This window comes from Empidonax traillii, unplaced genomic scaffold (genome assembly GCF_003031625.1).
Source record: "Empidonax traillii isolate 1590-97213 ecotype Southwest subspecies unplaced genomic scaffold, ASM303162v1 scaffold290:size645333, whole genome shotgun sequence".
In the NCBI taxonomy this organism is placed as follows: Eukaryota; Metazoa; Chordata; class Aves; order Passeriformes; family Tyrannidae; genus Empidonax; species Empidonax traillii.
In genome coordinates, this window is record NW_020955483.1 from 612,387 (window position 1) to 638,308 (window position 25,922).

Sequence of the window (25,922 nt, forward strand, 5' to 3'; positions counted from 1 at the left end):
TCTGGTTAGGACTCCACCAAACAGTGTTTAGTAAATCAAGAACTAAGTCATTAACATTAAAATTCGAGATGAGAAGGAATAGAGGGGGACAGCATGTGGTAGTCACCCATGCCATCAAAAGGTGGACAGCTTAGTGCAGAGGAACTGACAAAGCCTGAGGGGTACTTTCAAAGCAGTTCTGAGGGAACTGTGTGCAAGGAGAAAATACAGATGAAATTTAAAAAAACAGCATTATAGACCCATAATGAATAGGTTGAATGTGTTTTTCATTTGTTTTGTTTAGGCAGCAATTAAAAAAATAATAATTCAGAATGGTTGAGTCATACTCAAATACCACCAGCAGCAATCAGTGGCTGGGAAGATTGGTGGCTTCTGGCTTTTGCACAAGCATAACACATTCTAACAGCATGTGCATTTCAGCAGAAATGCTTCCTTCCTCTCTCCCACAATAGAAAAAAACCTAAAACCAACCAGTCATAAGCCTAAACCTCTCATTCACATTTCAATTCCTTGTGTTATTTTTGCAGAAAGTTTAATTTGTCCTGAAGTATAAGTGAGGCTTAAAATGTGGTATTTTTCACCTTATTTTGTAGGAAAAAGGTAGTTTTTGCCAACCTTTAAAATGGATACTTCATTAGATTTATGGCCAGATAAAAGACTTCAGGATACCTCCTCAACTCCATTGAAGTTAATGGGAACTGAGAAGGATCAAATCTTCACATTCAGCCCTGAAAAAAAGAATTTAAAATGATCAAACTGAAATGAATACTCTTGAGTCCAGAGTTTATTTGCTGATGTTTCTTGAATGAATTGGTCAAGAAAATGAAAAGGGAAGTTTGGTTGTAATTTATTCAATGGCATAGATAAATAAGCAATATTTGACTGAAGTTGAAAACAGCTGTGCTTAGGAATTTTTTTCTGTGTCAGCCCACACTACTACCCAGCGGGAATCTGGTTTAACAGTTTTCAGAGAGGAATGCTTGGAGAAGTGGTGGATCTATCTTGATACTGATTCAAAAATAAATTAGGAATCTCATTTTTAGTGGCACTTTTCTATACAAGTGTAAATTTAACTTTTGTTTAAAACAATTGCTATTATGGAGTAGAAAGGTTTTGCCTTTTTTTTTTTTTTTTTTGTCAGCCTTCATCACACTCTTATCTTCTGTACTTCATTGCCCTAACTGTGTAAGAGTGACTTTCTCAACCTGGTATACCACTGTCTACATTTCTTTTTGCCTAGTAGGGAAAAAAGTATTACATAAGAGGCTGAAGTCTATACATATGGCTTATTTCACTCATTGTAAATGTGGGTTAATTGGAGGGAAATAATGGTTTCTTGGTTGTGGAGGAATTTTTTACTTGTCAAGATGCAAAAAATACTAATTGGGAGACTTTTTTTCCCTGCTACTTGGGAGTCTACTTCTGTTTAAAAAATGGATAAACTCCATGTGTCTGTGTTTGAGCAGAGTGTTCTCTCTATTGTATCTGCAATTCTGCAAGAAAATAGAGTGGAAAAATTAAAAGAAAACACCAGTCACATCAGCACACGTATTGTATGCTCAGACTCATACCAAACAGCTGAAATAGTCGTCTGCTATTAAAAGAAATGCTGAAACTCAGGCTTAAGCTTATTTTTATACCTGGATATCATTGTTTGGAATGTTCTATTAGAACCCATTGTGAGTCAGTGAATTTATCTGCTGCCATGCACGGGCATCTCTTCCTTTGGAGAAGGGAGGGAATATTTGCAGGCTGCAGATGGCAGAGCTGGAGCTGGCCCACCTCTCTGGGCCTGGTCACTCTGGTAGGGGTTAGGGTTAAGTGGGAAGGGCATTCAGATGTCCCTGGTGGAATCCCAGCCAGGCATGCAGGCTTGCTTGAACACCATCTGATTTTTAAGTCCTGAGCACCCTGCAAAGCCCCATTAAAGTTAATGGGAGGATAAACAAGACCTTTGGTGAGAGTGGCTCGATTCCTAATAGGAAATGCCATGAGATTTATCTGTGGTGTTGGCTGAGCTACAGATGTTGCTACATTTACTGCAAAGCATTTTTCTCCTGTGTATAGAAATTCTTCAGTTGTAACATTGTATTGAATTTCAGCTGTGTATAAATAAGATGTGTAGTGCTTTAAGTAGCCAAATTGCATAGAATGTACTCTAATAAGCAGGATTTCTTCAAGTACAGTGTTTGGCAGCACAGAAAAGTTTCCAAGTACCTGTTTAATATGCAAAAAAAAAAAAAAAAGGCATTTTGTGATGACTGATTTTACAGATAGTTGTCCTCTAATCATTAGCAAGCTTTTCTTGGGGTAGTAGAGATTCTTGAGACTGTTGAGGAGCCGAGATCTCCTTTAACTGAGACTTGTAGAAACGGAAAAGAGACATACCTGTCATGTGATTTAGTGCATTTCATAATTATATCTTGAGACTAGAAGGTAGACTAGATCAGCAGTTACCCACCTGTATGTCATACAAGACACTATATCTTGAGTAGTGTGTAGGTACATTTGTTGAGATATGTTGGACTAGATCTGAGAGATCCCATAGATCCAATTCCATGATGTAATAACCTGGCCTGTGTTGCATGTTTCATACCTGTAGAAGTTGTTTTAAACAAATGCTTATACATAATTTTTGTTCATTGCAATATATGACCTGCTTGGGTAACTGAGAGAATTAAGCAAAACATCTGATTCCCAATACAAATGTATTTGACCTTTTGAATTAGAAGAACATTTTAATTTCTAAATGAAAATAAAATCTCGTTTATTTCATTACTGAATTTTATAAGGCTTTTCATCTTCAAGCATGAGGGGTTTTTTCTCTATCAGAGCTGCTACTAATGTACAATCTATGCAACTGAGAGAGGAACACAGGCTTTAAAGTCAGCTAAACTGAACTTGCCACTGTTTCAGCTACTGAACTGATACACTTCACACCAAGCTGATCCCATGGTACTTTGTGTTTTTTAAAAAGGACTTATTTAAATAACTATATTGCACTTCACAATATGGATCTTCTCTAAAGTGCAGTTGAAATTTAAAAACATATTTATAGTAGTTTCTTTTTTTCTCCTGTGGTTTAGATCATATTTTCTTTTTCCCTAGTGACTTTGAAGTTGGTCTTCACAGTTTTCATTTTGCCACCATCACCTCTAATTAGACTTGGGTCTCTGATGTCAGGAAGATAAGAGTCTCAGTGTCTAAATGAGTTCTTGCTCAAAGAAGATACTTTTTTTTTCTGTTTATGATCATCATGATTAAAAAAAGCAGTAAATGTTTACAAGTACAGTATTCTAGATTTTTCTCATGATATACCAGTTGCTCTTCAGTCAGATCTATCCATTCCCTAATGGCACAGCATAGTTTTTGAAACATACCTTTTAGTAGTCTAAGAAGGCACTTTCCCTTACACTGTCAGTGAGAGGTGTTTCTGAATCTGAATCACATTTCTTTTTTTTCTGGACAGTGTTTATTGGAGAGAAGAAAAAAATCCAACTAGAAACACCCTTTTCTGTTGCGTTTTAAGATATTTCTTAACATAATTTTTTTGAAAGAGACCTCACTATCATATTAGAAAGATCTGTCAAGAGCAGTGCTGTAGATTTAAAACAAGGCTTTATGTTCTGAGAGGATATCACTAACTATATGTATATACTATGTTTAAACGAAAATGATAAGAAAGGACAAATGCAGTCCTAAAACTGGAGCAAACTCCTTCTATGCCAACAGTTGCTTCTATGGATGTATTTGAGGGAACTGCTGATTCTGGATGCTTTGAATCTTATGGAAAAGATTTTAAAACGTCAGAGATATATTTTGCATAGTTCTTCCACAACCAAAACTAATCTCTTGTTTCTGTCTTAATTTTGTTTAATTCAACCCTGTTGAACAGCTTGGCTAGAATGCAAGCTACATTTTTGAGTGTGTTCTGGAGATTTCTGTTAAATTACATTCTTAATACATCCAGTTTTATGATACAGCCTGTTGTTAGAATTATTAATACTACAGCTGGATCTAGTTAGGTACTTTGCAAATTCCAAATGATACTGTTACTTTATAAAATGAACTAAAGCCAGGGTAAACAGATAAATCCTGATTACAGGCTATTTAAGTTAAGTTCTGTCTATTTTGTGCCTGTCTTGCTTAAACAGTGAGCTCACTAGAATTTTGCATCTGCATGTTATCATATAATGATAAACAATATTATAGAGGATAGTAAATACTTCACTTTTCCAGTAGATTGAAATAGTATGTTTAGTAACAGAAAAACATTTCTAATAAAGAGAACTTGGAAATGTTTAAAATTTTCATCTGTCAGATGGTTTCTGCAGCTTTGCAGGATTCATTGCACTCTGATAATACTCCTGTTAGCTAATCCTACATCAGTAGAACTAAATTTGTGCATGAATTCTTGTATTTATTCAAAAGAAATGCTTATTTTTGTGTTACTGAAGTTCTAAAAGTTTGCTTTATGAATTTTATTTGTGTTATAGTAAGAGAGGTACCAAAAAATGGCTTCCTAACTACTATTTTTTGGAGTTCTGTGTTTATTAGACTCTGGAAGCAGAATAGACTGTGATTTCTGAGCTGTGGTCTATACATTCTGAGACTGTATCTAAACAGCAGGGTAGATAATAAATGCTTGAAACATTCAGAGAAGTGAGTTGGATGTGTGCAGTGATAAAGTAGAATATTACAGTCAGTGTTGCTTTTACCCAGTTCTTTTTTCCTCCAAAACTAAAGAGAGAGAGAGAAAAAAGTAATTCCTATACCAGAATCCAAGCACCCAAAAGGGAGAGGTTCAGGCAAAATGGTGCTCAGCGAAGGGGTAGAGTCTTGCCTTGTAGACTTAGAGGAAAGCAGTGAATGCTGGGATCTCTGCTACTGAATACTGATAACTGCACAATGGCTTTTTGTGTTGCCAGTGACATTGATGTACACGTTCTCTGTGTAGCTGGGGCATATTCCAGGTTTATCAAATTTAATGTCATGAATCATAGAACACACACACACAGAGCGAGCGAAGGCATGGTGCCTGCTTGCTGATTAGGTATTAAACAGGTTTAATATCCCAGAAACAGCACGATGTGATGTTGTACAAAAGTAGACTAGTTACAGGTCTTCCTCTTCCCACAAGTCTTGGGGTGGTGGTGGTTTTTGAAAGCGCACCTGATGTTAACAGTGGTATTTGAAGCAATCGTGTTGCTGATGGGAGGAACATAAACAGTACTATTTGTTAGGTCGTTGCCATTTGTTTCAAAGTAAAGCACTGTCAGCTGTAACTGGAGTGGAAAAATAATGAGTATTCCTCTTATTTGCAGCTATATGCCAGCCAGGGTGCAAACACGGTGAATGCATTGGGCCAAACAAGTGTAAGTGCCACCCAGGATACACTGGAAAAACCTGCAACCAAGGTAAGAAATAGTTTATTTTCCAAGTCATGGAAGTATTGTTGATCCCTCTACTCCCTGCTGCCAATGCTGTGTGTGTCACCTGTGTTTATAGGGTAATGGACTTATGTAGCAGGTCTCTTACTGCTGTAGCTATTCTGGTTGGATCTGACATTTGTAGAGAGAATGACATCTGCAATGGGATGACACAGGGGAAAAATGGCTTTCATTAAGCTGAAATCAGTGTGAATAGTGTATAGTATGTCTTTACATGCTTTCCTGAATCTGAGGCAAATTATTTAAAACTTATGGTCAGGGTTGTTATTTTATAAAGTCACAATTTTCAGTTCTGGATAGTGAAATAGTATTTGTTTAATTAAAAAAACCCCATCGTTCATACATTCTCATTTTTGTTTTTCTAATCCTGATCTAGCCAGGTAGCAACAAGCTGTACTACATACTGAAGATCTGGTGTAAAGATTAAGTGTTGTTTTACTGAATTGTCAATATGGTTGCATTGTTTGTTTTTTTTCCTGAAAATTACTTTCAAAACATGTCATAGTATAAAGATCATAGAGTATAAAACAGAATTGTAATACATGATTTATTAGATTTGGATGGCCAAGCATAAAACATACAAGCAAAGATGTCTCCATGAGACTGTTCTTTTTTCCAGGTGTCTCAACCTACAGGAAAAGTTAATGCATTTTCTGAGTGTTGAGGAAGTATGGTAGAAGAGTGTGATATTTAGGATGATTTTGTTGTTGAAAAATGTCCCCTGATGTTGGCTAACTTTCTTAGGATGTGCTGAATTTTAGAGTTATTTTCTTTAAAAATAGATACATATTTGTTTTTGAATTTACTAATGCTTCCTGAACTGATGTGGAAATGAATGTTGTGTTTTTCAGGTTTTTTACAAGTTTGTCATCTCTCAAATTACCCTGTCTTCTTATCCCCTTACTCTGGGCTGACATTTTAAAGGATGTGTTGTTATGATCTTATTCTATACATGGTTTAGTCAGTCTAGAACACTTTTAGAAAACAGTGCAGTGAACTAGCAGTTGTTATATGTATATGGAACAGGTTTTATATGTACTAATTACTTTAATAATATTAAAAAAAAATACTGTGCAAACTGCTAGAGGCTGCAGTCCTTAACTAAACTATGTACTTGCCAGTAAATGCTATGGAAGGAAAAAACTATTGATAAATGATTAAAGGAAACCTTTTAGGCAGTATTCTTGCTTGATATTGGTGACAGTGTTGTCCTGGCAGAGGTGCATGAGGTTTCTGAGATGCCTACTGACTGTGGTGTCCCAGATGTACACCAGTTCAGGTGACTGCTGCTATTTTATTACGAGACCCTCGAGCTGGATCTGGGATCAGGGTATGTTTCCTTGCCGTGTGAAACACTTCTATTCCAACCCCTGGATCATCGTGCAATAAATACAGTGTCAAGGGGTGAGGTGGTCCTGTGTTTAAGGTGGTGTGATCCTTCTACCTTCACAGCTTCGAACAGTGACGCAATTTCTTGCAAAGAGGGTGGAGGCTAATAGAGTGATGGCTGTGATGGGAAAGCTGAGCTTGCAGTGCCATTAGCGTGCAGAGCAAATAACTGATTGTATTTCCTTGATGCTCTATGCCTGCATTCTGAAAAGTTTTGACTCTCCACCACACTCGTGGTTGTCACTGTCATTTGTTTCTTTTTTTCTGAGTTCCTTTGTAAAGTGAGAGGAATGGAAATTGTTTATCAGGTTAGATAAAGATGAAACTGATTTAGATAAAGCTGGAAGTTGAAGAAAATGAGTGTTAACTTCTGCATTTGGCAACTATTGATTAATCACACTAATTGATGTGAACAAAACTCTCTTTGGGGGTTACAAATCTCTCATGAGTTTGACATGGTAGTGTGATGATAGTTGCTGGAAATGAAAGTTGATCTACTCTTTATAGCATGGTGATAACAATTTAATTTTTGTACTTGGTTTCTGGTCTTTGGTTTTCTATTTTCAAAGTTGAGTGAGTGAGGTACTGAACATTTGACTTTCGTGTTGCTTGATCCAAGTTAGCTAATAGGCAGAAAAAGGCAGGAAAACTGAATGCTGGAGTCTGCAGAAGCTAATTAAAAATAGCAGAGTGTATTGCATCTTGCTAGGGATAAACGCCCCATTGTTAAGTGTTCACTGAAGTTGGTCCAAGATCGTGTGTGGCGCCTCACAGCAACCAAAGAAGTCACATCCGGATTTGCCAGCAAAAGGCACTTGTCCTTTCTTTGTACTCACTCACATTTTCATTTCACTTCTTTAAAAATAAAATACTTGTACTCAGCAGCCTGTGTTTGTTATGAACCTGCTTTCCATAGTGCTCAAAACTGTCAATCTGTTTTTATGTGCAGTACTGTCTTATGTTATTTTGAAATGAAGAGTGCTGGTTTTGCACTGACTGCACAATTGTATGCAATGTGGGAAATTAAATGGCAGATCAATGAAATTCCCAGGTGCAGGACAGTGAGTGGTCATCCCCACAGAGAAATAAAAGGGATTTGTTGAACTTTGTAAGTGTTACACTTTATATTTTAAATGCTGGTGCGAGATTATAAGTGACAAAAAGAAATTATCATAAAAATGCTATTTTTATTACCCTTTGAGTTTATACATTTTAGCTTTCAATTTTTTTAGACATGACTTCTGCTGTTTTCTTATTTCTTCTTTTGATGCATAGACTTTTATACTGTGATGTCTTTATAGAGGTTTCTTGAAATATACCATTGGTAAGTAACTGGCGTTTCTTCAAGAGCCATGTTGCTATGGCTGATTTTTTTTTTTGGCTGCTGACATTTGTCTGAGCCTGTTCTTGAAAAGTAGCCTTTACTTAAGGAACAAGAAACACTCAGACAGATCTAAATAGCTAGTATATAAAATAGCAGGAATACTCCAGTGCTCCCCCTGTCCATGTGCAGCACATCCAGACATTTCTTAAGGAAGTATGCTGCTACAGATTATGGATGAGTGGAGGTGGATCAAGGGAGCTGTCAGCATATTCATACAGGCCTTTATGTAGAACTAGTAGGACCTGCCAGGAATCATACAATGTGCCTCCCAGGGAACTGTGTGATGCTTGTCATGTGGTTTCCGAGTATGTGCCTGTCTGCACTGCTGACAAGAAGAAAAGTTGCATTTTGGGAAAAATTGGATGGGCTGAGCAGTGTGCTCTAACACACCTAATCTGTTCGCAGGCTGGCTTTTCTCTTAAGCAGCCCTAGCACTGACAATGCGTGTTTTCCTGAACAGTAGCATTCATTCTGACTCCATAAAGTTAAAAACATCTTTCTCTCAATAATCAGTTTCAAAGGCAAAAGTGAAAACCAATGACACGGGAGATTTAGGTTTAGTGGAGTTGTGCTAACAGCCTGTTTTTGCTGTCTGATGACCTTAGGTGTCTGTTACATCAACCAAGTTAAAATTTTTACTTTTTCAAGATGTTTTTTAAGATGGGAATCAGAGGAATCAGACCGCATTTGTTCATAGACAGAAATATAATGAAGGCAATAGAAATAATTTGCCAAACTTCCACAAAGAGAAAGCGTGTGACTTGATATCGTAATAGAGTTGATTGCGCCTGTTTTTTAATACCAGGTTATTCTTAGAGTTTGTTACTAATAGCTGTCTATTTGTCAGCACCAGAGCTTTCATTTCTGTACTAAGAATATTTTGTACCAAATGGTGGTGTAGAATTCAGAGTCCTATAGAAAGATCCGTTTTTTTAAGGCTCATAATGTAATCTATACTTTATGCAAGATTGTAAACTGGGACCAGTCATAAATTCTTATGATTTTCAGTTTTGAGTCTGTGGTCATAACTCTGGAAATAAGTGCAAGACACTTCTTAAATCTTCAGGAGTATCTAAACTTAGGAACTGAATTGCAAGGAGATTTAAACATTAGAAGTTACCACAAGGAACTGTTAAAATCCTGCTCTGTCAACTTAATTTCAATGTTACCTTTCCTTATTCTGCCCCTACATCTAGTTAAGTATTTTATACTTAGCTCTGTTATGCGTTTGTTTTGTGAAGTCATCCTTTTGTACAAAAGAGGAAAAATATACATATTTTACACTCTTTTTTTTCCTCCTACTTTTTACTTTCTTCTGCTTTACATCTCAAAATGATGGTTGTCAGTGAACCTCAGTATACTCAATATTGTGGACCCCTTGGGAATATGTTTATGAATTGAAATCAAATGCTGGCAGAGTTTTTGAATTTAACAATTATTTTTTTTAACAGACACATTGTTTGTGTAATAAATATGTTCATGCAGTTATAGTGTCTGTCAGGAGCTGCCTACTTGTATGTTGTACAGAAAAAGGAAAAAAAAAAGCAGGGTTTTTTTTGGTGCTTCCGAGAGATGTTTAACTTCCAAAATGTGAGCTTTCATCTGTTAACTATTGAACATTTTCATGTAAAGCTTCTTGTACTCAAAGGTTTTCGCAATGAAAACTTGTCCTTCCCCTCTAACATAATCACCTGCTGCATTCCCATTTGACCTAGGCACATATGCTATCCTGCAGAAGATCTCTTTCCACAGGACTAAATGTGCATTCTTCTACAGCTGTTTCTCTCAAACCCAGCAGGTCCATTCATGTTACTGGGGCAGTGGTGCCTGTTGGGAGAAGTATGTTCTCCTAGCAACTACTGAAAAATTTTCCAGCTCCCAAAGAGTGAGAGTTGAAATGGAGTGCTCTTTCTGCAGCGCATGATCCACAGGAGGACTGTGGAGATGGTTATCACCCCTTGTTTATCAGGCGTTGTTCTGGCCCTTATTTTGGCAACTTTCCCTCAGTGAAGTCCTGCTTATGCTCACCTGATCCTCCTCACCACTTGAGGAGCAAATATTCCCCTTAAGGTTTCCTAGAAACATAATGGTCAGCCTTCCACAGGAAGAAAGGGAAAATTATATCCCTTATCACTACCCTCTTGTGGGGGAGCAGGAAGTGTTCTTGTCTCTGAAGATGCTGCTCTTCCCGAGGCCTTGGAAAATGAAGTAAAGTAGGTCATATCTATCAGTTAGGGGAAGGGCAAGTACCTCACTCTCTATTCCTTGACCCCCATGAAGATGAAAACAAAGTAGGTCAGAAGACAACAGATTTTATGATACACATAAACACTGTTAGGAGCTCTCTGGAGCAGCAGGGACTTAACAGGCAACAAACTTGTGGCTGCTTTTGGATTACATCAGTGACTTTTAGTCTGGTACATTTATTTTTCTCTTGATGGCTCTGCATTTTATTAGTCAAAATGAAAGGGAACGTATTTCTCAGTTTTAGAATGCTATTTAAAAATATTTTGGCCTGAGAAGAATAAGATGAAAAACCTTGCTCTCTAAAACTAAGTGATTACAGTATTTCAGGATTAATTTAAAATCCAAACATTAGGAACTAGAAAAATTCCAGGCATAGTTGTCTAGAAGCAATGTTTTCTCTACCTTCTTCTCCACAGTGAATGTAACTTTTCTCACTCCATTTACTAGACCCTGTTAAGTTTTCTACTTTAGTTTGAAAAGCAATCAACAAATCACTGACTTTATTCTAACCAGAGGTAAATTTATCTTTCTGTTTTAACATCTTTAACACCTTAACCCTGAGCCTTCACCTCTAGCCCACAGAAAGTATATGTCACCTCCTCAGTTATTTTTATGAAGTGGCTACTGTGTGTGGGTCTACCACATGGTAGAAGCCCAAGGCTTGCTTTTCTGCTACATGGATGAGGGATTGACAGTTAATGAGATAGTGCTTAATAGTGGGAGATGGCTCTTTGAAAAATTCTGGAAATCATGGCAATTTTCCTCCTGTGACAGAGCTCCAGAGAGCATTGTGCAATATTAAAGATGAGAGTCGGTAACTCAGTTTTTTAAGTACTCACTGTCTGGATTTTTGAATAGATTTATTATTTTCACCCTTGTTGTCATCTTTTCTTATCACTATACAAATAACTAAGTAACATAATATTCTGGTTTACTCAGTTAATATCAACACATTCTTGGAAGAGAATTCTGAAGGAAATAATTCAATCTTCACTTCTTGTTTAAAGCCCTGTCTACTAATATGGAAATTGGAGGCTAAATATTTTGTATTAAATATCTGTATTAAATTGTAAATCTGAAATACAGGCCTTTGTGGATAGCCCTTAACAAATATAACTGATGTCAGATACTTTTTTTTTTTATTTTTTAGATAGTAAATAAAAATATTTCTCCATGAGATTGTTTGAAGTAGGTTAGCATCAGCTTTCCTACCTTCCTCTGCAACTAATTTTGAAGCATGATAGTGAATCAGTGAATTACTATCAGAATTGCTGATAGTGATTACAGAGTGACATTTGCTTTCTTACTCCTCCTCCTGCTCCTCCAGAGTGCTGACTGGTCCTGGACATGACATCAACATGAATAGTGGCAAGGTGTGGGCATCCTGAGCTTGCGTGTTCCCTAATGAAATGGCTGGCACATCATCTAATACTAATGCTATAATTTCTGAAAAGCTATCGATGAACCAAAGAAAATAAGCCACTTGGCAGGAGGGAGGAACAGTGCTTTGCACAGAACGTTCTGGACACTTGCTATCGGCTGAACTGCGTATAAATAGCTAATTGCCATGTTTTTCCTCCTTTCTCCAGCAACTTGAGCTGGTTAGTTTTGTCACACACGCTTTGTGTGTTTTCTTTTCCCACTCTCTTCCCTTGTGCCCTTCATTTCAGATCTGAATGAGTGTGGACTAAAGCCACGGCCGTGCAAACACCGGTGTATGAATACCTACGGCAGCTACAAGTGCTACTGTCTGAACGGCTACATGCTTATGCCAGATGGAACGTGCTCGAGTACGGCAAGGCTTGTTGCTTGCTTTTTTTTCAAGCTTCTCAGAATCCCTGCTTGAGTTTCCCTGGGAAACTTCTATGAAACAGAGACGGGTTCCAAAGTAAAAGATTAATCTTCCTGGAAATTAGCTGGTTGCGCAAGATGAGCTTCTTTTTTTTTTTTTTTCCTAATAAAATTAGGCTGAGAAAACCAAAAGCAATTATTTTGATTTTATTAGTTTTATTACAAGTTTCCCCAGAAGCATTCTTTAGTGCTGTAAATCACTGTTAATTGGCCTTCAAGGACAAGTGCTTGCAGTTTTCATTGCAGCAAGACACCTGCAGTTCTGCCTTGTGAATGTAAAATCTTTAATGCTGCAGATGTTGGTTGTGTGACTGGTATAAAACTGTACTGTCATCTCTCTGGAGATCAGGTTCCTACTTGCTCCCATAAAAGTGGTTATCTTGAATGCCTGGACAGAGGGAAGGGAAGAGAAATTACCTTTAATTAGAGATGCTCCTATTTTAAAATGGCAGTATTGTCCAGGAGAATTTGTTACATACTGGGCTTTATATTCCTCATGGGGGCTGCATTCTATGACACGACTTGCAACAATTGTGGTGGTTTTCTCTCTTTTCTTCCCCCCTCGACCCCCCCTCCTTTGGAGATGCAGTTTTTGGGGAGACGAATTATACTGCAGATGCATTTGCCCTTTGAAGCCCAAAAGGATACCGGTCAAATTCAACAAGCATTTTTCCACCTCTATCATAACTATGTGACATCTTAATTCTTCAGAGTTTTCAGTAATTTTCTAGTACTGATCAGAGTCCTTATCTAAAGATGTTCAACTGTTTTTCTCTAGATGCCCTCTCTTGCTTGATGGCAAACTGTCAGTATGGCTGTGATGTGCTGAAAGGGGAGGTGCGCTGCCGCTGTCCTTCTCCAGGGCTGCAGCTGGGGCCTGATGGCAGGACTTGCATAGGTAGGTGATCAAATGTAGTTTTAGTATTTTTTTTTCTCTCCACAGTTACACTTAATGGAGTTCAAGAGAGTTTCAGATGAAATTAGAATGCACTGTACATGCAACGTAAAGATGTTACTAATGAGAATTATAATGAGGCGTGTTGATCAAGTGGTCTCTGTCAGTGATTGTCAGTGTTTTCCTCCAGTCCTGCAAGTTTCATTGTCTGCCTAAAGCCCATACAGACTGTTTGGTATCCAAGCCCTTGGGCCCAAGACTCCAAAATACCTGCCCGCATAAAAAAAGGAATGGGAGGTCAGCTCTCCCTCATACCCAGCATGGTGGTGCCTAGCTCAGGGCGTAGAGGGATAAGTTGTAAAAGTCATTGAGATTATAGTGGAACAAAGCAGAGGTCTGTGCTTGCTCCCAGTATTAATGGAATTGAATCTGCTATCTTTCTTCCATACTGTGAAAACTCCACGTTAAAATAAACTCAGGAATTCAGAGTGTGATGTGAGATGTTTTGTTTCCTCGTTTGTGGACATGGAAAAGGTGCTTATGGTTAATCAGACTCTACTATGGTCTGAAGAACAGTGTGACGTGTGATTTTATTAGTCATTAACTATACATCCTGAGTGTATATGATGCTCCAGTGATTTTATTATTTATAACCCATGCAGTGCTACAGTTCCATAACCAGTAACAACCCTGAAAGAATGCAAGAAAATGTAGATGTCCTAAACATCCATTAGGGTGTCTTGGCTGTTCATGAGGCAGGTGGTTCTCCCAAGTGCCTGACCTGTGCTGACCAGGAATTTATTGGCAGAGAAAGGGACAGATTTCATATCTTCTGATGTGAAGAGCAAGCTCCACACTAAGTTGAGGGTTTTTTAAAGTACATAATTGGCGTGCTTATGTACAGAAAAGAATGGAAAAAAGGAGAAAAAAGCCTCCACCATTGTTACATGCTGAAGGGATTAAATTATGATTAATTGCATTTTAGACATTATGGCAGACAGAGATCTTTGGAATATATTTGTGCCATGCCATAGTGAGCTGAGTGATTTTAAGTACAAATTCAAGGAAGTTATGCCAAGTAGAGAAACTTGCTAGAAAAAACGCTTGCAACATTCTCTTAGTGTGCATTTTTATATTCAGGCAAACTTCATACTTTGAGATAAACAAAGTGTACTTTAATGCCAAAGACTAGCACTCAACCCAGTCATATGAAGTTCTTTCAGTTCTTCAGAGTAGTTTTAAAAAAACCCAATTTTTTTCCCAGAAAGGTGAAGAACTGTGTAGTACTCACATTTCAGTTGGGAGTGCATCATTCAGATTGGTCTCATAACCTCTTTCTAAAATTTCCAGAAAAATTTCAGAACAGGCTTGTACAATACAGAGAAAGTAGTTACAGCTGGAGATGTCTGTTCTTTCCACGTCATAACGTAATGTACTCCCCTATTTTTGGTATGAAGTGCTTATGATGTGCACCCTTTTTGTGCCATTTCTCTATCGAGTTGATTTGTATTAAATGCTTCCAAGAACTGAAGTTATTTGGGATTAGGGCTATGCCTTTTGCTCACATGGGTACAAGTCCATCACTCTTGTGGAAGCTGTCAGCTCCAGCAAAGGTCTGGATAATGCTGCAGTACGAATAGAAGCGTAGATGATGATAAGAAAATTGAACTATGCATTGGCTACATCTCATGAAATCCTTGTTTGAGGAGAGTTTGAAGGACAGCTGGGAATGTAATGGCTTTTTTTAGCACAGGTGGAAATTCCTCTAGGCGCTATTATATTCTTAACCCATGCTGATCATTCTCTTGTTAAAATGTTCCTTCCAGACAGTCATTAAAAAACCACGAATTTGGCTGTGAAAGTAAATCATATAAACTAAATGAGAACAAAGTGAAAAATAAATCAGCAAAATATTCAGTGAAAATGTGGATTAAACAACTAATTAATTAATAAATGACTGAATCAATAAATCAATCAGTGTTGCCAGATTTTTGGATTGGGATTTTAATTTAATGAAGTTAGCAGGATACACATTTCAGCTTCAGAAGGTCTGAAATTATTTGAGGACTGAAAATAATGATTTTCACTATAAAATAAATTATTTCCCTTTTGTCTGTGTGTGTGTGTATAGAAATTTGAAAAAATGGCTTTGTAAACTTAAAAATCAGTTTTTAAATCAGTCTCCTAGTTGTTTTGTCCTTGAGTTGGTAATATGATCATACAGCAAGAAAGAGACAAGACTGTAATTCTGCTTCTCTGTTGAACAGTAACCATCACACTCATTAGGTGCTGTCTGCATTAGGTGCCTTTGGAGCAGCTCCCTGGCACTGAGATGAGAATACAACTCATTTCTTCATCCCTGCTTTTCTTAGGAAGCAGGTATGAACCACAGCATGTTGTAGCAGGCAGAGGGAAACAGCCTTACACCATTTGGTCCAGGTGTGAATTGACTTGAAAGATGCCACAGTCACTATTTGAGAACTACAGGAAAGTAATCATAAACATTCTCTCACATCATCTTCTAGCTAATGATCAAAACCTGGTTCCCCCTCCCCCCCCCATAATGAGTATCCATGCATCTCATATTAAATGCATTTGGAAGACTGTTATATTTTTCCATTATTTTTGTGTCAGTTTTCTAAAGTGTATTGATTAGCAGTTCAGTCTTATATCTTTAAGAGGTATAATTGCATAGCAAATTAAACAATAACATGACACTGTTCTCATTGTGTAACATACTGCTTGCCTGATGTGAATTTGCAGAAATGTGAATGTGTGGAAAGGGAAGAGCAGGGCAAGCTACATTAGGTTTTAAAGATCATAATCCATTCTGAGATACGTTCAATGGCTATTCTTTTCCTTCTTGAATTACTTTCTGAAGTTGTGGTTTAAAGATTGAAAAAAAACAACCAAAACCAACAAAGAACAGAACTAATTCACAGTAATCAAGAGTTTGAAACTTGCAGCCTTGGAATAATATTTTAATAAAGAGTAAAAAACTGTGACTTGTAATTTAAATTCTAGTGAAGAATGTGGTAGAGTTTGCAAGACTTAACAGCATACTCAAAGCCTTAAATGTTAATAATAGATTCAAATCAAGAGAGATTTATAGGAAGACCCAGGCATGTGGAGAGGTGCCCAGTATTGGTCTTGTTTTCTTTCTCATTCAAGCCTTTACTGCACCATTCCAGCAGTGCTCTCCTTGGAGAGTGGAGATTTGCAGCTATGTCAGAACAGTCTGACGGGCCAGGAGTGTGGGAGCTCAGGGGTTGAATCCCTCCTGTCCTCAGTAATTCTTCATGCAGAGTGGGACAGTGCCAGCAGGAGCTACTGGGAGAATCCATCTGGCTGGTAATTCATGGTTATAGGTCACTTCTTTTAGCTGTGGGAAACAACACATCTTGAAGAATTTGAAGCTACCTCTCCCCTGCCTCAGGTGGCTGCCCTAACTAACCAGCTTTGTGGTAACATTTTTTTCTGTGTGGTGGAAGAGACTCAGGCTTCTCTCTGCCCTGTTCAGGCCTCTTTTACAAGGAGCAGGACATCAGTCACTTGGCTTTGTTTTGCACTCTTGACATCTGCAGCTGAAGTGCTGCTTTTGGGAAAAGAGTTGCATGGAGGGCGAAATCTTGCTTTCCCATAGATCAAGAGCCTGATAGAGCTGCAGAGCAAAGGCTTGAACTGTGCCCTGTAGATAACCAAGAAACATCAGGAGCTGTGTGTGCCAGAGTCAGCTGTGCACGGCAGGTCTCTCCCTCAGTGAAGAATTAGTGTTCTAGCACTCAGCAGGCTTCAGTTCAGTATCCAAGGATTACAGAATGAGTGGTGGTAGCGCAAGCAGCTTTTGTGTGTCAGCCTGACCTCGCCTGAGAGTTTCCCAGGCAGTGAAAGCAGCCTTGGGTAAGCATCAGCTGTGCCCTGGCTGTCTGCCTGTCTTGTTAGTCAGCATGAAGAGCAGCGGCACGGCTTCAGGTCTTGCTGGGAGCTATGTATCTCAGCACCTCAGAGGTATTTTAAGGTCACTTAAGTAGCCACCTTCTCTGTGAAAGAGGCCTCAGCTACAGCACAGGCACTGCAGCATAAGAGATTGAAAAGAACGGGTACTCAAAAAGCATTTGACCTGTGGCAGCTGACTGGTAGGAGAGATAGAAATACTGCAGCCCTAGCGTTAGCTTGACCTCCCTTTGTTTAGAGCAAGTCCTGAACAGATGAAGATACCTTGATAGGCTCAAAGGGCAGGTCATGGATTAGGGACACCTGAGATTTTAAGAAAACAAACCACTTCCAACTGTGTGCTTTGAATGTGCACGTATGACCTGTGCTACAGGAACAATATTTCAGGCATGTTTCAGAAAAAGAATTACTGCAGTAGTTTTAGTTATAATTCCTTGCCTATAAATCCAGGTGCTGTCTTTATAACCAGGCAGGGCTTAGCGGGGCAAATGAAAGTTATACAAATAATGTGAAATAGATTTTCTTCAGACAAAAACCATTAGAGTCTCAAGGATGAGTGCTTTGAGGCCTTGAGGAAGCTGTCACGCCATTCTGCGGGGAATTGGAAAACATCTCATCTCCAAGGGGAAGGTATGAGGATAGCAAGTGCATAGAGCAAGCATTCAAAATTCAGTAACAGTGCTTGTTATGCTGATACATCTCTTGTTACTCCCAGCAGCATTTGAAAAGGCTCCTCAAATAGGAGGCATAAAAATTTGGGCATGTGACCAAGAGCTGAAGTAAGATGACACAATCAGAAGTAGTGCTCAGGTATTACTGCTGGCTGACCAAGGGACCCTATGAAAAATAATTTGGTTATTCTGTGGCTTTCCGTTATGTGAAATCAGTTTAATTTAGACAACATAGACTGTATTTTAAACTGCTATTAAGAATAATAGAGTTTCTTTGTTTCCACAGATATTGATGAATGTGCTACTGGGAGAGTTATCTGTCCAAGATTTAGGCACTGTGTCAATACTTTTGGAAGCTACATTTGCAGGTGTCACCAAGGCTTTGATCTGATGTACATCGGAGGCAAATACCAATGCCATGGTAAAAACAAGTTATTTCTTACATGCATGTAATAAAACTGCATATTCTAAAATGAAATTAATGTTTTAAAGAGGAATTTTTGGTTTTTGTGGCTGAAATATTCAAGCAGGTTGTTTTACACTGCATCAGTATTTTAAGAAGGGGTGGATTTTAGAAATAGACTGTGAAAGACAAGACATCTATTTGGCCCACATTCTTCTAACTGGTTCTTGTGTGGAAGCTAGTGGGAGAGCAGAGATGATGACCCCAGGAATTCCTTTCCAAAGCCTTTGTCCCTGCAGGGTTCACTGTGCACCGGCAGATTTAGGCTTGGAGCAGTGTATGAGCTTAGGCTGTGTCTGAGCTGTAACACCGGTCTGCCCCAAGATCCAAGATAAGAAAATGGGCACACCCCAGCCACTTCCAACCCAGACTGCCCAACTTTCCTTCCCCTGAAGACAGGTGGGGAGAAGCCAGGAGTTGGGAAATAACCTGTGTCTGGACATGAGACTGGAATGCAGCTCATGTATGCCCTTCAACAAAGATATTCCCAGGTCCCACTGCCTTACTTTCGGAGTCTCAACTGGTTATGATCCTTTCACTGAAAAAAATGATCATGTGGAGATAACGAGGCATTGCTTTATGTCTGTTTAAGTGTATTTTTTCAGAGAAATTTCTATGCAGAGCACTGGAATATTCCTACACTGTTTTTCTTTTCTTAATATGTCACCTGTTAGAAGTGGTTATTAAAATTGTGATCTTCATGATCTCAACTTCAGTCTATCCCAAGGCATGTCTGAAGCTGATGCTGAGGCATAAGCCAAGCAATACAAAAGTTGCCCAGTAGTCCCTTTTACCCTAATGTTTGTATCACCCCGTTGTTTGTGACTGTCTACCTTCCTTTTCTCACTGGCAACTCAGTTTTATTACTTTTTAAAAATAATTGTAATAATGTTTATGTTTTTGCAGGGATAAGCAAAAAGTCAAGTTTCTTTGAAGCAAATGATTTTTTTTTTAATCTGTTGCAGATATAGATGAATGTTCCCTTGGCCACCATCAGTGTGGTAGTTTTTCACACTGTTACAATACCCCAGGATCCTACAAATGCAAATGTAAAGAAGGTTACAGAGACAATGGAACAAGCTGCATACGTATGTAATGCTTCTTTTGAAAAACAGATTCTGAAAGTTAACGTATCCCATTTTGTAAACCTTAAGGTATTGCACTATTAGGCTCAGTTTCTATAAGCTATTTTTAATACTTAATAAGGGGCTGGGGAATGTAGTTGGAGTTTTCTGAGTCTTAGCACGCCTTGGTAAAAATACCTTTCCCTGAGACATTTTCATAATTAGAAAGAAATTCATCTCTCCCTATTCACAGCTTGATTCTAGAGATTGCTTCAGGATGAGAACAAGTGAGTAAGCAGGGTAGGTCTGATCAAATAGCGTATTACTCATACCCTGTTGTTGTGTACACTCCTGAACTGGCCCATTTCAGCAGCTCACCCCATCCACTCCCTCCTGCTTCCCAGATGTGAACAGAGATGAGAGGGAGGGTTTCTCTAAAAGAATTCACTGTTGGAGAATTTGCTTGCCCACCTCATTCTTGGGTGAAGCAGCCATTCCCCCTGGTACTGAATAGGCCCCACATTTGACATCCCACAGGACCGTGCAGCTCTTTGACATCTGCTGAATCTTTTCGAGGACCCTGTGTTCTTTTTTGGGATCTGGTCTTTGACTCTGTTTTTTTTTAAAGAGCAATGCCATTTTTTCCTTTGGCTGTAGCTATCATGGTAAAAGGTGATCTTTCACAAGTGGAGCGCTTATAATTATATGTGGTCACATTACATGTGTGTTCCTGGGACATTGTCCTACGGTATGTTTTGTATTTTAATGTACACAAGTGACCAAGGGAAAACCTTTTTACCTGCTATCATAAACAATTCATTGCTTAACAAACAGTAGTTTGTTATTTTAAATATACTTTAAATATACTTTAAATATACTTGAAACACTTGTAAACAAAATATGTGACTAGAGTTCTTATTTGGCCTCTTAAGATCTCCATTGAGATATAAAAGGCTTATTAACAAATAGAGAATTATAAATAGAAAAACAGATGTTCATGTGTTCCATGTCTGCAGAAACTCCCCTTGTGAAACCAAATTAAAATTTGTTGTACTTTCTTTATGAAATAGTGGAGGAGATGGTACTGTAAATCCTGTCACTGTGGTGTGTAGGTGGTGCTCAGTTCACCTCATTTTTGTGAAACCTAAAAAACCGTAATTTACTCAGTTTCCTGATGCCTAGCAAAGGTAAAGATTTAAATTAAGTCTGGCTTAGGTTCTGTCTCTGTAAAATGATTACTGTTTATTGACATGGAGGAAAGTTTAGAAGCAGGGGTCTGAAAGATAATTTTCTTAAGCCAGAGGTGTCTGCCCATCTGTGACCAAAATGGCTGTAACATAGGAGTCTTACTAAACTTGTCTCCACTCCTGATTATGAACTTGTACAATTTAGAGGTCTGCTTAACCCACAGCTTCCTGCCTGTGCTTTTTCAATCAGCGGTGCTTTTGTGTGAGTTTTACTAACTCTGAAAGAGATGTAGTGCTTGGGAGCAGGTGGGGATGGAAATCTTTTGGTGTTCAGTCATTCTAAATCATCTAAACTGCTGCAATGAGAAGTGCTATCTAAAAGGATATGATAACTCAGCAGTGCTGATGTTTAAGTATGTTTCTAACTGGTGGAAACATTCAGAAGAAAAAAGTTATTTCAGCAAAGTCTCTCTGTCTCATAATGAAATAGATTGTTAAGCTTCTGGTGTGAGAGGCTCAGATGTCCACTATGGTCCCATTTTGATTCTCTTTGCAGTTATTCCTAGTGTTTTCCTATTGAACCACCTGGTCCATATCATATATTCAAGGGCAACTGCACTCTCCTTAAAGGAGGCAGTGGTATAAAAAAAATAGTATTCTTGATGTTGGAGCCCCTCAGACCATCATATGTCCCTGCTTTTGTTACAGAAAAGCCGGTGACCAGGCCGACGGCTCGACCTACACTTGAACCAACAACTCGACCTACGCCCAGACCAACGACCCAGCCTACACCTGGACCGACAATTCGGCTGACACCAAAGCCAACCACTAGATACATGCCAGTGACAACAAGACCAACCACTAGATATGTGCCAGTGACGACCAGGCCAGTAACGACGCTGGTAACGAGGCCTCCACCACCACCTCAACCTACAACGATAAGACCTACACTGCCACCACAGAGACCTCCTCTTGTAATAACTGAAGAACCTTCACAAGTTCCCATTGAAACTACACCTTCGAAAGGGATTATAGATGACAACAGGATCCAGCCAGATCCTCAGAAACCGCGAGGAGATGTGTTCAGTAAGTAATTTTACATATCCTTTCATTTATCGAACATGCAGATGCAGTGAGGTGACAGCATGCACTGTTTACTGTTTGTTTTGTTTGGAACACGATACCAATGAGAACAAAGGCATGAAATAGTCATGTGGTAAAGCTGCAAAAATAGTTGTTTTTATTACCTAACAAAAAATACGGGAAGTAAGTTCTGAATCAATTAATCTAAAAATTTCTTTTTTTTTCTCTTTCTAAAATTATTGAGTATATTGTCCTGTATAAGTACTAAATTATGCTTTCAGGTGAAAGTTTTAGGGAAATGAAAGACATTTTATTGAAAAGTATTGAAATGCAACATAACTGATAAATAGTCAATGGATTCAAATTCAGGGAGTTGAGGGTCACTATTAGCATATTTCCATAGCTTTAAGAATGGTAAGAAATGGGACCACGTCTGGTTACCTAAAGACTTTTATGTAACCTATATTGTATGAATTCAAATACTCTCAGATGTTCATGACTAAGCAGTGGGAGAATTGCATAAAAATAACAGGGTAGTTTTATGGACTGTGTCTATGGAAAGGGATACATGAAAAGCTGAAGATAGTAAAGATTCTCATAGCATGAACACATGTCATTTTAAGAGCTTCTCTGAAATGTACAGCACTATCATGCCAGCTTTAGTGCATACCACAGCAGACATTACTGGCACTTACAGAGCTATGCATATCTGCCAAGAAATACTCAACACCCGATTTCATCTCTAGTTCTGCTGCTAATTTTAGAGATGGGGAGGGTGTGTTGGATCAGCCCTTCTCCTTCAGCTTGTTGTACAATAAAGCTGCTGAAGCAATGCTGTAGGAGAAGTTTGCTGTCTCAGAGCAGGTGCATGAGCCATTTGGGAGTTTTTTTCTGGTTACTTTGGCACCTGTCTGGGAACGTCTTGGGCTTTGCTGTAGTAGGTCATTAAACAGGAAAATATTTTCTTCCTTGTAAAAAGATTTTTCCTGTGACATTTTATCTATTATGGACAGTTAGATAAATTTAAAATGGAGGCAGAAGCTGGTTTAAAATTTAGAAGATAAATCCTGGTACTACTTAGTAGAGTGTGTTTTTGACTTTTTCAAGATTATTTTTTAAACAATCTGTATTCAGTTAAAAATATTAAAACATGCTTATATGACATTGTAAAAGGAAATGTATAGTAAAGACTCCCAAAACTTGTGTAATGTGAACCAACAGTTAAAATTAAAGAGTTCTGTGGAAATGGCTCTAGATTCTAGCATTGTGCTTCTCAGGTGTCTTGTGTTGCAAGTCTAAATTCTAAAGCAGAGGGATAGTTTTCAGCTGTTTTCATGGAGACATAACAATCCTCTGTTTAAAGCTTATTATTTACAATTAGTTTTTCCGTATTGTCCCTAGAGGCTAGATTTTGAAGCTAATGCTTTCAAGAGATATGCTTCAGATAGAGGGGTTTGGAAAAGCAGGGAAGTAAAAGCAGTTTAAGTTTGGTTTGATCTGACTGCAAGCTTACATTATGGTACATATAACAAACACAGGCTCTTTGCAAAGTGTTTATCGACTATTTGTTTAGGTCAGCTGCCACCCTTTGAGGTTTGTGATATACATACATAGCTTCAAAGGCTTAAGTGCACAACACAGCAGGATTGCAACGGGTCAAGCACCAGCAGCTCTTACTGGCCCCAGTATGTAATGCCGGGACAGATAGCTCCTCAGATAAGTCAACAGATGTCTGTCTTTAATCCTTTATCTTTGTTTTCTATCCCCTGCCAGAGATATACTTGATATACATATGTGTGTGACATAACTGCGTGACTGAAAACATATTCCACTTGTGCTCTAGATGATGCTAGTAGTGTAATCATTAGCAAAGCTAGTATCTTTTTTATCCTTTCTCTTTGATCTTTTTCTCTCCTTTCCACTCTCCTTTTTGCCCTTTTTTTCCCTCTTTTCTCTTCTGGACACTTTGAAAGTATCATCTAGGTAGTGGTCACTGGTGTCCCCTCCTGCCTTCTCTCTGCCCAGAGGCATTTATGTAGGGAGTGCACAAAAGCATTTGTTAGGGATTTGAAACTTACTGCTCAGTGGGAAGCACTGCAAGCTCAGGATGGCAGAGTTCCCACCCAGTGTAATCCAGTGCCTCTCAAAAAGGCTTCCTTGCAGCCAAGCACGGTGTTAGCAACCATGATGTTGGGACAATACAGAATTTCAAACTGGAATAACTAGTAACATTTAGCTAACCTTTGACTTGCTTCTTATCTGCTATGTGGATGTGCCAAATCCTTCCCACCTCCAAAAACATTTGTGGATTTTTCACTTGCCTCTATATTTCCTGAGGGAAGGGGAGTTTTGAGCTACTTCCTTCATCTTCTTTAAAGCTGTTGCTGTGTTAGTCTCACCTACATCAGACGTCTTTGCAGTGTTCCTGCATTGTGGATATGAGCTAATTTCGTTTGGCATTTGCTGAGCTTCTTTGGGTTCATGTCCACACATCATCTGCTTCTCCAGTCGAGGCAGCAAAGAAGCTAATTCTCAAAAATGAATTCACGCCGTGGTTCCCATATGCCTGCCTGAAAAGAGAAGAAAAAGCCTCACTCTTACAGCCTGTACTTGTTTCCCATTGGAGAAGGCAGGCAACATCTCAGTAGACTTGTAACTCTTACTATCTTGGAAAACAGAGGAGAAAATTGGTATTAGATCCACTCAGATAATGAAATAGAATTTCACTATTCAATTTTGGAAAGTCTTCAGAGGAATTACTGTCTCATCTTAGATGGCTCCTTCCTGCTGTGTCGCCGAGGGCTGTTGTATCTGAAACAGTCACAAAAAGTGGTGTTTTATCACACAGGGATGGGCAGAACCCAGCACAGAGAGCACTGTACCCAGCACCCACTGGCAGTTCTGATCTTCCAACCAGTATTACCTGCTGAAGACCTCAATATTTAAAGCTGTGTTTTCAACTAGGTTATCTTGTGATGCATGGACATTTTCCTTCCTTTTTTTCCCCAGGCCTCTGAAGCCTTAGCCAGACTTTGACAAAGCAGTGTGACAGTAAACACTGCTTTGCTTTGCCATGGTAATTCTGTTAGGCAATCTATGGCAAAGGGGTCATTGGTTTCCGTACAGTGATAGATGTCCTCGTGTACCAGACTAAATCCTGCAAATCGTGGGGGTCTAGGATTGGTCCACATGAGGAGAGGAAACATGCCAGGGCATGGGTACTTTTTTTCCTATATCTCTCAAAATCTAATTTTTCATTAGTTAATCTTTTCCTGGGCTGACCCTTGGTGACTCGTCGCTTGCCTATTTCCTCCCTTTGTTGTTATTTCACCTGCTGTCCCACACACTGAGTAAGTTTGTCCTAGGCCTTCACTTCGTAGCTCTCTTGAATGCATTGCTCAGCTTGAAATCATCTGAGGACCAGTGAAATTGGTCTGTTCGGTGGTGACAAAGAGCACAAATGATAAAAACACTGATAGTGTTATTTAAATGCCTTTGCAATTTGTGAAAGGTATTGGGTTGTTGCTTTCCTTTATATGCTTTACCGCTTTTCTAAAAATGCTTGCAGTGACTTTGGGGAGCTGCTTTTTTAGAGAACAGAAAATTAGTATTTTTTAAAACGGAATTCCTACACTTGGCCTTTGAACCACTTAGTCTGATACAGACAGTGGAATCTGGCACCAAGGATAATCTTCTCCTGATATGGATATGGGAGGAATGGCAATGAGGGAGGAATGCAGTGATGGCTTAATATTTAACTATTTCAAGACTGATACAAACTACAGTGAAGTACAGAGGAATTTTTTCTAGTTACTCAGATGGATAAGTCTCTAACAAACTGAACAAACTTCTCACTAGGGCTATGAATTTCTGCTGCCATTGGGATCTGGGTGATAACCATTAAAAGCATAAACTTAAAGCATAATACTAGATATCAACAGAGCATGAACCCCTTATCTGTATTAAGAGACAGTTCAGCAGTTTTCCTTCTTAGCCCGTAGTGGAGCTGGAAAGATTGGAATTAGGAAACTTAAAACAGCTATTAAAAAATTTAAAGATTAAAACTTGATTCTTTCTGTTTCTCCTTTCAATGACTGAAAAGTCCTTAGTGCAGTAAATGCAGTTGTGTGATCCTTGAAGCTGTTGAAAAAAGGGAAATGCTAAAAGAAAAGAATGACCAGTTTGTTATTCCTTGATGTCATTAGAGTAGCATTTCATTTGTCTTCACTGTTCTGGCATCTTTTAAAATGTTTTAATATTGAAGCATTTAAGATAGGCACTTTG

At 38.6% G+C, this 25,922-nt stretch overlaps 1 protein-coding gene across 1 annotated transcript in view; it reads left to right on the forward strand.

The window, feature by feature from the left end:
• Positions 1-25,922, forward strand: part of NPNT (nephronectin) — a gene marked incomplete at its 3' end in the record, with an annotated part of 47,530 nt that overhangs the window by 15,970 nt on the left and 5,638 nt on the right. Inside the window, exons 4-9 of the mRNA XM_027890498.1 lie at positions 5,325-5,417; positions 12,141-12,260; positions 13,100-13,219; positions 18,128-18,262; positions 19,270-19,392; positions 21,264-21,641. Of these exons, the coding sequence (XP_027746299.1) occupies positions 5,325-5,417; positions 12,141-12,260; positions 13,100-13,219; positions 18,128-18,262; positions 19,270-19,392; positions 21,264-21,641 (969 nt within the window). The remainder of the gene's footprint in view (positions 1-5,324; positions 5,418-12,140; positions 12,261-13,099; positions 13,220-18,127; positions 18,263-19,269; positions 19,393-21,263; positions 21,642-25,922) is intronic.